Source organism: Erinaceus europaeus, chromosome 3 (assembly GCF_950295315.1).
Source record: "Erinaceus europaeus chromosome 3, mEriEur2.1, whole genome shotgun sequence".
Taxonomy (NCBI): Eukaryota; Metazoa; Chordata; class Mammalia; order Eulipotyphla; family Erinaceidae; genus Erinaceus; species Erinaceus europaeus.
In genome coordinates, this window is record NC_080164.1 from 129199286 (window position 1) to 129212551 (window position 13266).

The 13266-nt window shown below is 37.7% G+C and overlaps 1 protein-coding gene across 1 annotated transcript in view; it reads right to left on the reverse strand.

The window, feature by feature from the left end:
• Nucleotides 1-13266, reverse strand: part of ANTXR2 (ANTXR cell adhesion molecule 2) — a 152868-nt gene that overhangs the window by 40988 nt on the left and 98614 nt on the right. Inside the window, exons 15-16 of the mRNA XM_060187924.1 lie at nt 10749-10916; nt 10441-10521 (exon numbers count right to left, since the gene is read on the reverse strand). Of these exons, the coding sequence (XP_060043907.1) occupies nt 10441-10521; nt 10749-10916 (249 nt within the window). The remainder of the gene's footprint in view (nt 1-10440; nt 10522-10748; nt 10917-13266) is intronic.

A 13266-nucleotide genomic window follows, 5' to 3' on the forward strand; every position in this document is an offset into this window, starting at 1 on the left:
CCAATAGAGTAAATAGAACTGGCACAAGGGGAAAAACAGAGAGGAGAGGTTGTGTAACTATTTTAAGGTTCAATTTGTTCAGTAATAAAGAAGTAAAGTTGTGGTAGTGAAGTATGCACCCTTACCAAAAAAAAAAAAAAAAAAAACTTGCAGTCTATTGTTTCAATAAACACCTCATTCACCTATTCATTGCCTGCAAGTTGTGCAGAAAAAATTCTCTATTCTCTATTTCTTTAAATTTTTACTCTGCACGTTTTCTCATTTCTAGCTCCTGTTCATTCGATTCTACTCCGTAACTAGACATTTCCTCTTCAGTGAAGTATTTTGTATGCCGGTAAACATGAAAGTAATATTATTCAGATTTACTGCTTCTGCTATGCCTAGGAATTTTTATTTGGATTTACTGTTAGTTGTCCATAATTCCTGACTGCCCTACACTAACTGTCAAAAGGTGAAGGCCTGAATATTAACCCAGGCAAATGTTTGAAAGATGTAAATAAAAATATTTATGTAACACACACACACACACACACACACACACACACACACTTTTTTTTCACAATTTTTTTCCTCCTAAGCTGTTCTCATAATAGAGAACCTAGTGTCAAAGCATGAGCAGTGTATTAAGGGTTTAACTTCAGTATTAATAGCTCAGATTGAAAACTCTTGGCAATTAATTAAGATTAACGACAGAAGTCATTCACTTTTCCCTAATGTAGTACTTCCTCCCATCTCTTCAATTCCCCACTCATTCAAACCTTCCAGGCTCAACTCACGTCAGAATGTGAGAGCCCCAAGGTCCTGAAACATTGATCTGTTTTCTGCTGCCTTTTGTTTTTGCTATTAAAGAAGTAGACATTAGCAAACTGATCAACAGTTCAGACTGTTGTCCTATTTTAAGCAGTTAATGGAAAATGAACTAATCTAGTTAAGAGCACAGGACTAGTTCATAAATCGGGACTCAATGGACAGATGAAGCTGTCAAACATCTTCTTGAGCACGGACTGAATTCAATTGTCAGCTGTCTTGTCACTGTCTAGAATAGCCAATATTTCTGGAAGTTATACTAATGAGACTCTCAGAGGTAGTATAAACTTCAGGTAGGTACACACAACACATGATTCGAAAATGTGCTGACATTATTTTTAATGTATGATTTCACTGGAATACAGATTTCACAAGAATTCCAATCTCTAAAACCTCTTCTTAGATCACATATGAAAACAGAGAAAATCTATTTTAGAAAATGGTCTAAAAATGATGCATCTAATGATGATAATAATGCAGTGAAAGCTGATGTAAGCTCCAGAAAGAGAGGAGAGAGAGAGAGAGAGGAAACAAGGAAGGGGGGCATGTGCTGGAGCAACTGGTTAAGTGTACACATTGAAGTGTACAAGGACCGGAGTTCAAGCCCTTGGTCCCCACCTGCAGGGGGAAAGCTGTATAAGGGGTGAAGCAGGGCTGCAGGTGTCTCTCTGTCTCTTTCCCTCTCTATATCCCCCTCCCACCTAAATTGCTCTCTGTCTCTATCCAGTAATAAAATTTAAAAAAGGAAAAAAAAAAACAAGGAAGTAAGAAAAGTGTGAGATCAAGAGTTAAACATAAGATTAAAAATAAATTAATTCAAAGAGGTAGGAGAAATGAAAAAGTCAGAGAAAGATAATTAACTAGAGTGATTTCTCTTTATAATTTTTTTCTGTATGCTATGCATATCAAGATGGCATCTGAGTATTTACTGAAATACTTCTTATAGATTTATTAAAGGTATTAGGCAACTTAGATGGGATATCTGATGACATAAGACATACAATATATGACATGTATATAACTGCAAATCTCATGATCTCTGTGTGTAGGTAATTCTCATTAGAGTAGATCTTAATGCCATTTAAAGAAAATATACTGAATTCATAATAAGCTCTGCTAAGAAATGTCAGGAAATGGTTCTAGTAAAAAAATATATATGTTAACAAGAAATAGCATGCTTTAAACAAAAAGGCACGAAATTTCTAATTTTTATTTAAAGCAAAAATTAATGATGAATATAACTAAAGCCTATGTGAAGTAATTTTAGGAAGGATTCTGCAATCATAACAGCATATTATAAAAACCCTACTGTTTTGCTTATAAAGTAAAAGGAAATAAAAAATATTTAGCAAAGAAGGCCTAGCTTTCCTTAAAGGCAAATCTTGGTATAAGATGTTAATATGAACTCAAATTTGAAGGAAAAAAAAGGGAAATGGTGCAATGAAAGCTTCCTATTCCAGTCATTTCCACTGAGCTAGTTACAAATGTTTCCTTATAATAAAATTATAAATGGAAGCCTGGCAGATACAAGGCACCATCAAAATATACTTTGTTGATTAATGAGCTGTTTATCAAAAATAAAAATAAAATATAAAATAAAATAAAAGTACCTTTCCCCTTTGGACTAAGTTTTTTGAGTACTGATTACAAACTGTAGTTAGCATATGCAGGATAATACATATCTTTTTCAAAATATTAGAAATTTTAAGTGGTTCCCACTATAATGTACTGCAAAACAGAAAAAAAAAAAGTTGAAAATCTGTATTTTTGCATGTTCCTATCTGGGTAATTTCACTCATGTTCTCAGTGTGTATTGAGCGTAAGAACATAATATGTTATTTACTTGCTTAAATATTTGTAGAATTAGGGTGGATTATACATGACTTCACTGTTCCAGAGTGTATCTACATTCCTACAAAGAAACATTCCTAGAAAGAAAGAGAGAGAGACTGCCACAGCATGTCCCATGTGGTGCCTGGGATCAAACCTGGGTCGAGTCTATAACTAGGCATGTGTTCTACCTGTGAGCTATCTTTCCAGCCCAGTGATGTGTTTATCATTGGACATTCACTGTCAACTTTTGATATTTAAGTATTCTTTTAGTATGCCATATTTCACTGGTGATAAACTGACTTTATTAATTAGTGAATTAATTTGAAAAGATAGCATTTACATAAAGAATTGTTATTGTTTGATTATCAAAAGGTAACTAGTCAGTTTTAGTACAGCAATGTATCTGCCTAGACCTACAGACCATATATAAAATACCTATGATGCCAGTAAATACAAATTATGTGTGGCAGCTAGGGCGGGGCAAACGTCAACTATAAATAGTCAAGTCCTAGCTATACTTTGAAAAAAATAAAAGATATTTTTTGATTATTTAAATCATAAGTCTCATTTTTAGTCAGCATTTGCCTTTTATGAAACCAAACTGAGTCAACATTTTTACCAGTTTACATACATAAGAGATGGTTTTATTTAAACAAAGAAATGATTTTTTTTAAAAAAAAGCATCCTGCTTCATAAATCTGTTACTTTTCACTGAATTAGACTTTAATTGGTGAGACATTAAAAATACGCTCTACAAGCATGATACACCCATATTTATATTAAACACACACATATATACATCTACAAACACTCATCAATCAATGTATTGTTAGTAATATTGATGTTTATTACATGAGTTACTTTAATAAAAAAAGTGTCTTTCTTTCTTTGTAAAAAGTATTTTATTTTCTCTTAATGAGGGAAATACAGAGAGAAAGAGAGACCAGAGCACAGCTCAGCTATGGTTATTGGTGGGGGTGGGGAACTGAACCTAGGAGCATGAAAGTCATCTGCATAACCATTATGCTATCTCCCCACCTCGACTGTATCTTTAAAAAATATACAAACAAATTTAATCATTTCCAATGTACATAAACTGACATTTAATTATTTCTACTACTTTAAATAAGATAAAGTATCTTAAGTCTAATAAACCACAAAGGCAAAGGATAGTAAGAACAAAACAGGAAGTCAGGCGGTAGCGCAGTGGGTTAAGCGCACATGGTGCAAAGTGCAAGGACTGGCTTAAAGATCCTGGTTAGAGGCCCTGGCTCCCCGCCTGCAGGGGGGTCACTTCACAAGCGTTGAAGCAGCTCTGCAGGTGTCTATTTTTCTCTTCCCCTCTGTCTTCCCCGTCTCTCTCCATTTCTCTCCAACAACAACAACATCAATAATAACAACAACAATAATAAGTACAATAAAACAACAAGGGCAAGAAAAGGAAATAAATAAATATTTGTTAAAAAGAACAAAACATACTAGTGACCATACAACAGACAGACAAGTCTAGTGGGACTCTTTCCCAGTATTACCACATCATAACTGCAACCTAAAAAACTTTATGGAATATCACATCTTACAGATGTAAAGGTAAAAAACAAAGTCACTTTACAGTTTTAAAAATTCGGGTCTTTTTTCTCCACTCTGCTATTTAAGTATAAGGAAATGAGTGAAAGTTCCACTGACCTGTCATGTACAATTAAGACTAATGTAATCAGACTAAAAATAAAGGTTTCTCTTAGAGCCCCCAAAATCAACCAGAAAGTTCAGCTAAAGGATACAATTATGATGGAACTTAAAAGTTAAATTTAGGAATGCAGTCATTAGCAGCTTAATTCCAAGCACTGAAAACATTTGAAATATCATCAAGTCATTTAAGTGAAAGTTTCAATCTGCTCAGAAACACCCACAAGTGTTTTACATTTTGCAAATTTGATAAGGAAAGTAAAGACAGCGTGGCATCAATTCTCTGCTCTCAAGATGCTTACTCAGTTTGAAGATGAAGAGCTGTAATATCACTGAGCCTTGCGTGACTTGTAAGCATGAAAGAGTTCTGAACGATCCTTAATAGGGTTGGGATGGATGAAACTGACATTCAAGTGAGTGAAGCCAGTTCCTGTTGAGCATGAGGATTCAGACACAAGACTGAACAGAGAGAAACAAACAAACAAACAAAAAACCCCAGACTACTGATACGAACAAGAGGTCCACATTGAATCATTTATCACTGAAGTTATCAGCCTACTCGGGTGGCTTTATCTTATTTATTTGTTACTTTTAATCTGACAGAACAGAAAGAATTTGAGAAGGAAGGAGACAGAGGAGAGGGAGACAGAGTGCTATTTCTTAGCTCATGAGGCTTCCTTCCTTGCAGGTGGGGACCAGGAGTATTTTTTTTTTCTTAAGAACTTCTTTTATTTTCATGAGAGAGAGACCAGAACACTGCTCAACTCAGGCATTTGCAATGTCAGGGATTGAACCTGGGTCTTCTTGCATGTAAGACCTGTGCACTGCCACTGAGCATTTTCCCGAGCATCATTTTTTAAGGGAACCTGGGCTATGTGCTTAGATTTTTTTTTTTTTTAAGGTAGAAGCAAAGAGACAGAGGCAGAGAAAGAGAGTGAAAGACACCACAGTGCTGAAGTTTCCTTTCGTATGGTGGTGGTGGTGGGGCTTGAACTTAGGTCATGCATATTGCAATGAAGTGCACTATCCAAGTCAGCTTTACACTGGCCCCTCAAATTTTGTTTTTCCCTTAATATTTCTTTTTAGGACCAGGTGGACGCACACCTGGTTGTGCTCACTTGTTACAGTGTGTAAGGATCCCAGTCCCCACCTGGAGGGGAAAACTTCATTAGTGGTGAAGCAGTGCTGCAGGTGTCTCTGTCTCTCTCCCTCTCTATCCCCCTTCTCTCAATTTCTGGCTGTCTCTATCCAATAAATAAATAAAGACAATCTATTTATTTATAAAATGGAAACACTGACAAGACCATAGGATGAGAGAGGTACATTTCTCACCACCAGAGCTCTGTATCCTATCCCCTCCCCTTATAGCTTTCCTATTCTTTAACCCTCTGGGAGTATGGACCCAGGCCATAAAGATAATAATTTTAAAAAAAGATTTCTTTTTTAAATTAGAGGACATTGTGAGAATGGACTCTACTTTCTAAAGACTTTTAAGTATCTACTAATATTGATCATTGTTTAAGAAAGAGAGAGAAACTACCTGCACAGTTAACAAAAGCCCACTGGACAGGATACATTCAGCTTAACTGGACATTCACTAGGCCCTGTTGTAGTGGTGCTCATTTCACCACTGACAGTTGAAGCTTGTCTAGTTGAGGACACCACCCTGATGCCTGGTTTTGTGTTCCCTTTATCTCTTACTAAGCAATAGTTGTTGCAATTCAGGTGAGAGGGCTCGGATTATCTGACAGCATTCTTTTACTGCAGTATATAAGCTGCTGTTGACTTTCTGATGAGTACTGCAGACTGAAGGTTACCATAACCTCAATTACAGCCAAGAAGCTCCTTGGAGGTTTAATTGGCTGGTGGAACAACTCCAAAAGTATTGCTGTGCTTTCTTCTTTATTTTTTCCCCTTTCCTGCTTCTCTCTCTTCAAATAAAAGAATACGCATGGTAATGCATCATTTATAAATTACCTTGCTATTGCAAAAAAAAGGAAGAAAAGAAATAAAAAGAAAGAAAGAAAAAACAAAAAAACACACAGCTTTGAAAAGCAAATAAACTCCTGCTGCGGACTCCAGCCTGTTTGATGGAAGCCCTTCAAACAGGTCCCGGGCTCCACGGAGGTTGGTTGTGATGAGCCTTAGATCTGTACCTGCTGTCCCCCATCACTCCCTGGAAACTTGGTGGCAGATGTTGCCGCGCCAAGTGCCAAGTTGTCTCTGAAGTGGCTTTCTGTCCCTGTCTCCCCACAGCCACCGAGTCAAACCACATTAGATCTCTTTATTTGCGCCTGAGGCGAGTTTGGGAGCACAGCTGTGTCCACCCCCTACTCCTACCTTTGGTGTTTCAGGCCTCCAGGCAGCAAGTGTGAGACCAAACCAGTCCTGCCTCAGCAACCTCCGGGAGGCTGCCAGATGCCGGGGACAACCTGCTTGCGTCCACCTGGCCGCGCCTGCCCCCGCACCCGGCCGGGAGCCTGCTCTCAGCCAGCCGGCAGCCTGCAGCCCCTCTGCCCAGGAACTGGAGCCGCTGGAGCCTCTGGAGCTGCAGAAGCCATGGGCACAGCGGTCCACCGCTTTGATACTTGATGCTCACACTTCAGTGACTTGATCAAGGCCTTCAATTCAGCGGTGGATTCCTCTGCCTACAGCCTAGCGTGGCCTGCGAGCCATGAAAGCAGAGCATTTGGCTGGCAATTCAGCGTGACTGGCCTTGCAGAGCCAAAGTGCGGGACTCAAGTTTAGTTCTCCCTATGCTCATTTGTTGACTGAACTAAACCCCTCCAGAGACAGTCTGCAGTAAACTGTTTATAAATAAATGGCATGATAGCTTTTCAAAGTAGAAAGCAAACGGCTGACATGAGGCAGAGGTTACTTACTTTGGATGTTTGTGCGACAACTTGAAAACAAATTGTGTTCTACTGTTTTTCAAGAAGCATGAAATTTGATCTGCTTCCCCCCTTTTCAATGCAGAAGTTCATTTGTTTCTTTTAAAATTCAAAAATAAGAGTGCACTCTGACCTAACTATACATTTCCAAAACTTAGGGGAAAAAATCCCAGTTTTCCTAATCTTTACAATGGACAGTTGCTTCATACACAAACACACCCTACGCTGTCATACAATTACCTCATAAGAGGCAAAATTATACTAGACACACAGTAGCCTTTATGAACAGAGCAAAATAAGATTACTCACAAAATGTATTTACCAATTTAGATGTTGAGAACATTTCTTTTTTGAAAATCAGCTCTGGGTGGCTAAGAAAATTTGTTCTACTGAATTATTATATATGCAAAAACAAAACTTTTTAAAGGGAGATCAATGAATCTAACCCAAGCTGACATTAATACTATTGGCAAGTTTCCTTACATGTAGTCGAAAAATAGATTTGTGATATGAAAGTGTTTCAATGAACATCTCTACTGTATATAGTATGATTTAGATGTGTAATATGTATATTGTATAATACATATATGTAATATATGCATGTTACACATTTATGTGTAAAGACTTATTTCATAAATCTTTAGTGAGTAGTCTGAGTAGACTTGAGCTTACCCAAGCTCTGCTTGCTTTGGGAGAATAAGGCTGTAGACTGGAATTTAGCCTTCCATAGGCACTGGCACCCAGTCACAGGTGAGACCCATTAAGAGAGAGAGAAACAGACTGACAGAGAGAGGAGAGGAGACAGCACACCAAAGCTTCCTCCACTGTCACAGCACTTGCCATGTGGTGCCAGGACTTGAACCTCAGTTGCTCACAAGACAATGTACTGACTGACCTCAGAAGCTACCTCTCTTCTCTGATCTTTGTATGAATTATTTGGTTGGATGGGGTATTCATAAATATAAACTATGCCTGAAGTTCAGCAAATGGTAACTAGCTTTGTGATAAAATTGTAAGTTGAAATTTTACTTTTGGTCCTAATTTCACCATAATAACGGCCATTAACTGTCGAGTTTCACCCATGGGGAAAGGTTCTCATAGAATGCCACACTGGGGTTTTAACAGTAGTTTGGAATAAGTACTGAAAACAATCTGCAAGTGAGATGATGTTGGAAACAGTAATCAAGAAGCTATATTACAGCAGGCATAGGAGCATTATATATATGATGGAAAACACTAAGCCAACAATGTGTGTGTGTGTTTGTGTGTGTGTGTGTGTGTGTTTTCTGGATAGATGAAGTGAGGAGAGGGAATTGAGAGGGGCAGAAGGGTTAAAAAGGCATGAGAGAGCTTCACTGTTCATGAAGCTTCCCCCCTGCAGGTAGGGGCCAGAGGTATTAACCTAGGTCCTTGCACATGTTTATGTGTGTGCTCCAAGGAGTGTGCCACTTCCACCCACCCAACAATACATTTTTAGTAAACATAATGTCCTACATTTAAGTGTAAAGAAAATAATCATACATAGCATATAATGGATGTAGAGTGGAAAAAGAGATTCAGCTAATAAAACACAATATAGGTCTACCATTTTTTATCCAGATATTTGAATCACAAAATATTTGAAAATTGAAACCTTTGTGCTAATTTTATCACCTAAATCCATTTGGAATCAAAATGTGACCTAACTAACTTGAGGTTATTTTGTAATCTACATTTCAGTGTGATCAGGCGCGTCAAGTAACATGATTTAAGAGCTATATCAAAGTTCTCAAATCTGAAAAATTCTGAATTAAAAATACATACTTAGCTGTTAGTACAGAAAGCTTGGAAACAGCATTTTTTGTGTGTTCACTACTAACATGTGATCAAGTTACTGACGAGAAAAGGTCTTGGTCTAAAGGATGAAATTACTCATTAATCATGGAAGAATTAATGATTTTGAATCTGTTGGAACAATGCATAGAGTATTCTAGCACTAATGTTAACTTTATTTGATAGATAACAAAGTGCTTGGTACATGCTAGGCATCAGATATTCACTGAATGAATGAATGAATATAGTATATCTTTTGAAATATAGCAATTTATATCAAATATATTACTTTACCCAAAAGGTTTCTTTTATTCCCATTTTCAATCAGGCTATAACTCCAGCCCCCTGACTATCAAGTATCATAAACAACAGAGTTTTTGACTGCCTCAGAGACTGTATGCACAACGCTTCCTGAGTGGAAGGGTTAGACTATCTATTTTCACCTGAGGAAACTGTATCTTAAAAAAAAAAAAGGTTTAAACTCTTCTTTTCTTTACTATTATTATTTATTTAAATTTATTTTGGCTGTGCTATGGTTTTGCTCCTGAGCCAACATTTTCATTATTTTTTTAAAATTTTATTTTAGACAGGTACACAGCAAGAGAGATAATACTACTCCACTGAAGGAAGCTTCTCTCCACCCAAAACACCCCCATCCCATGCTGCAGTGCTCCCAAGTGGTGCTGGGTATTAAATCCTGGGTTTCATGCATGAGAAGGTGCACATTCTGCTGGGTAAATTATCTCCCAGCTCCAAAATTTTAAAGACAAATTCCCAAGTTCTTCCCAGGAAAATAAATTCTCTTCTTCTCTGTCCTCAGAAGTACTTGATATCTATTTACTACAAGATGGGCTAGGTCACATTCTGGAATAAACATCATTTAACATCATGGTACCTCAATGAAAGGTTTTAGAAAGAAGGTCTTGGAGTATAATCCTCAGTCCTCATTGCTAGTAAGTGCTTGAGAAAAAATCTCTACTACTGATGCTCAGTTTGGCTTTTCTGCTGGGTAAGTAGAATACATTATCCTCCAGGTTAACTTCAGCAATAAGTGTACTTAAACAATGATGAATAAGGACCAGTATTTTTATGTTCTAATTGAAAAGGGGGCTATTTGTCATTAACCATAGACAATGATTTATAATGTACCCTATGTCTGAAGAAATTAATACAAGACCATAATAACTTTCTTGAGTATAACAGGACCTTTAAATTCTTTAAGATTTTTATTTTTTAAAATATTTCCTTCAATGCACTAAAGACTAGGCTCAAACCTGGGTTGCATATATGACAAAGCAGTGCACTAAACAAGTGAGTCATTTCACTGGCTCCTTTCTGATTATTATCCCACTGCCTTCATTCCACTGATCCAAGCGGCCAGTTCTTTCCCAATGCAGGCCCACATACAAACCTCATCCCCTTCCTGTGGTCGCATCAAGGAAACCCGGTCATACTGTCGCCGCAACAATGCCCAGAGTGCATCCAGTCGACCCTACAGGAAAACACGATTTGTAAATCTCCTATTTGCTGAATAAATGCAGGATTAAGACAAATAAAACAAACGTCTTCCCTGCTTTCATAACTTAAACTAATAAAAATCATTGTTGTTGACAAGTGTTTTGTGATGAGAGTGTAAACAGAGGGGTTCCTATTTGATGTTGGAGCACCAAAGTTTCTTTAGGACAGTTCAGCTAAACTGCAGAAAATCTGGAGACTTACCTTAATTGGTGTGTACCACTTTGTCTGAGGAGGCTGGTGTACCGGTTTGGGTTGAGGTGGTCTAGGTCTGATGGGTTCCTCTGTCTCTTCAGGAATTGTCACCACAGCATTTTTGGCTTTCTCTAGCCTTGCACCTTCCTCAGTAGACCCTTTATCACCCCAACGGACCTTTAGAATAAATGTGAGACACTCAAGTCAGACATATGACATCCTAGAATGAAAAGAGGATGAGTAGGTAGACTAATACCAAAGTCTACCTCTCCCAGGATTTAACAAGATTCTCTAGAAAGATTATATGTATCATTTATAAAAATCAGGACTCAACTAAGTTCGAAACAACTGTTGCTTCAGATAAGGAGTTAATTTATGGTTTACATATAAATTGCATGACATTATGCAGTTCTATTCTCTAATTAGGTATGTTTCCCTTGTGCTAAACACATACCTATATGTACTGTTGGCACTGGCTGGAGTAGATGATAATAATGATTAAGAGTAAGATCATTATGTGCCTATCTGGATTTAATCTGTAGAAAAATGGATACATATACTACAAGTTTCCTTCCAGGTAAGGAAAATGAGGCATAGACAGGTAAAAGGAGGTGCCTAAAGTCACACAGCTAGTGCATGGCAGGGCTTGTGCCTTCTGAGATGGGCTCATAAATTTCAATTAGGCTTAGATTCCATAAATGCACTTTACACAAAGGAGCTATTTGTTCCTTTCAGACTTTTCACTGTTTCACAAAGACAAGATGTGATTGCACCACTGACTCTTTGGCAGTAAAATTCTTATACATGTTTTCTCTTCTTTTGTAGCTTTTCTTTGTAAAGTAGCCTTCAGCCTCTTGCTCCCATACTCAGTGGAGTATATTTATTTGCTACATGTTTCATGGAGGGAAACAAATCAGAAATGACTCTTTTTTCAATATAAAACCTCCAGGGTCTGAGGGTATTCAGTGAATTTTAGGAAATTCCTCTCTGAGAATTCAGGATATGGAAAGAAAACACAGGGTCAAATGACTATCTTCCAGTGAACAAGAAGCCACGTTTAGCCAAAACTAAGCTAAACTTTTCAACATATTGGGGATGTGAGGAGGCTGTGGACTCTGAAGAGAGATGGAGGAGCAAATGGGGATCCCACAAAAGCCAAGGACATTACCAAAGGTGGCACAGAGAAGGTGAGAGAATCTGTAAAAAGAAATATAAAGAGCTTATTCAGGGCACAATCTAACTCACCAGAAGCTAAGTGATTTCTACGAAGGAAAAAAAATTAAATATTCTCTAAAACATTTTAATGACCTCCGTTAGTGAGTAGGGATGCAGATGATCACTGTTATAGAGAGAGCTATTCACAGTTTTTTTGATAAGTCTTACTTAGATGTCTTTACCTCCTTTTATTACAATTTTCAATAGGCTTTCTATTCGAAGTAGACCCTGTTGAGCCATTAAAATGTATCTGTGTCTTTCAATGTGATCAGTGGCACTAGAATATTCTTTATGAGGTTGTTAAAGCTGTTTTAACACCATTAAACCTTTAGAGCTAGACATAGTTGGTTTTCTTTCTAGAGAAATGACCTTCTCTTTTAAACCAGTGCCTTCATCTGACCAACTAAAATTGACAGTATCTTTAGATATACTTAAAATGAGGTTAAAAAAAAATTTAACTCTAGGCCGGGCGGTGGCTCACCCAGTAGAGCACACATTACATGCATGCAGACATGGGTACAAGTCTCCATTTACAGAGAGAAGCTTCACAGGTGGTGGTGAAGTGCTATAGTATCTCTCCTCTCTTTTCCAGTCTCTCTCTGCCTCACCCTCTATCGAAAAGAAAAACTAAACAAAAAGCCAATGGGAGTGGTGGAACTGTTATGCAGGCATCAACTCCCAACTATAACCCTGGTGGCAAAAAACAAACAAACAAAAAAGCTCTCTAACGTCAGGATACAAGTTCATGTAAAGTCTAGATTTTATTTTTAATTTTAATTAATTTTTTTTTTTTGCCTCCAGGGTTATTGCTGGGGCTCAGTGCCTCCTGCACCATAAATCCACTGCTGCTGGAGGCCATATTTTTTCCCTTTTGTTACACTTGTTGCTGTAGACTTGTTGTGGTTATTATTATTGTTGATGATTCTGTTCATTGTTGGATAGGACAGAGAGAAACTGAGAGAGGAGGGGAAGACAGAGAGGGGGAGAGAAAGATAAACACCTGCAGACCTGCTTTACTGCTTGTGAAGCGACTTCTCTGCAGGTGGGGATCCAGGGGCTGGAACAGGGATCCTTCAGCAGGTCCTTGCACTTTGCGCCACATGTGCTTAACCCACTGTGTTACCCAACCCCTGTAAAGTCTAGATTTTAAGAGACAAAGATGCAATGCCAAGCAAACAAAGGAATGTTGTAACTCAGAGAAGTAATTCAGAATAAAGAAGTAGGTAAAATTTACACAATATGGAAACTGTAGATCTTAAAAATACATATATATATCATGAGTTCAGTGGGGGCTTGGCGGTAGCACAGATGG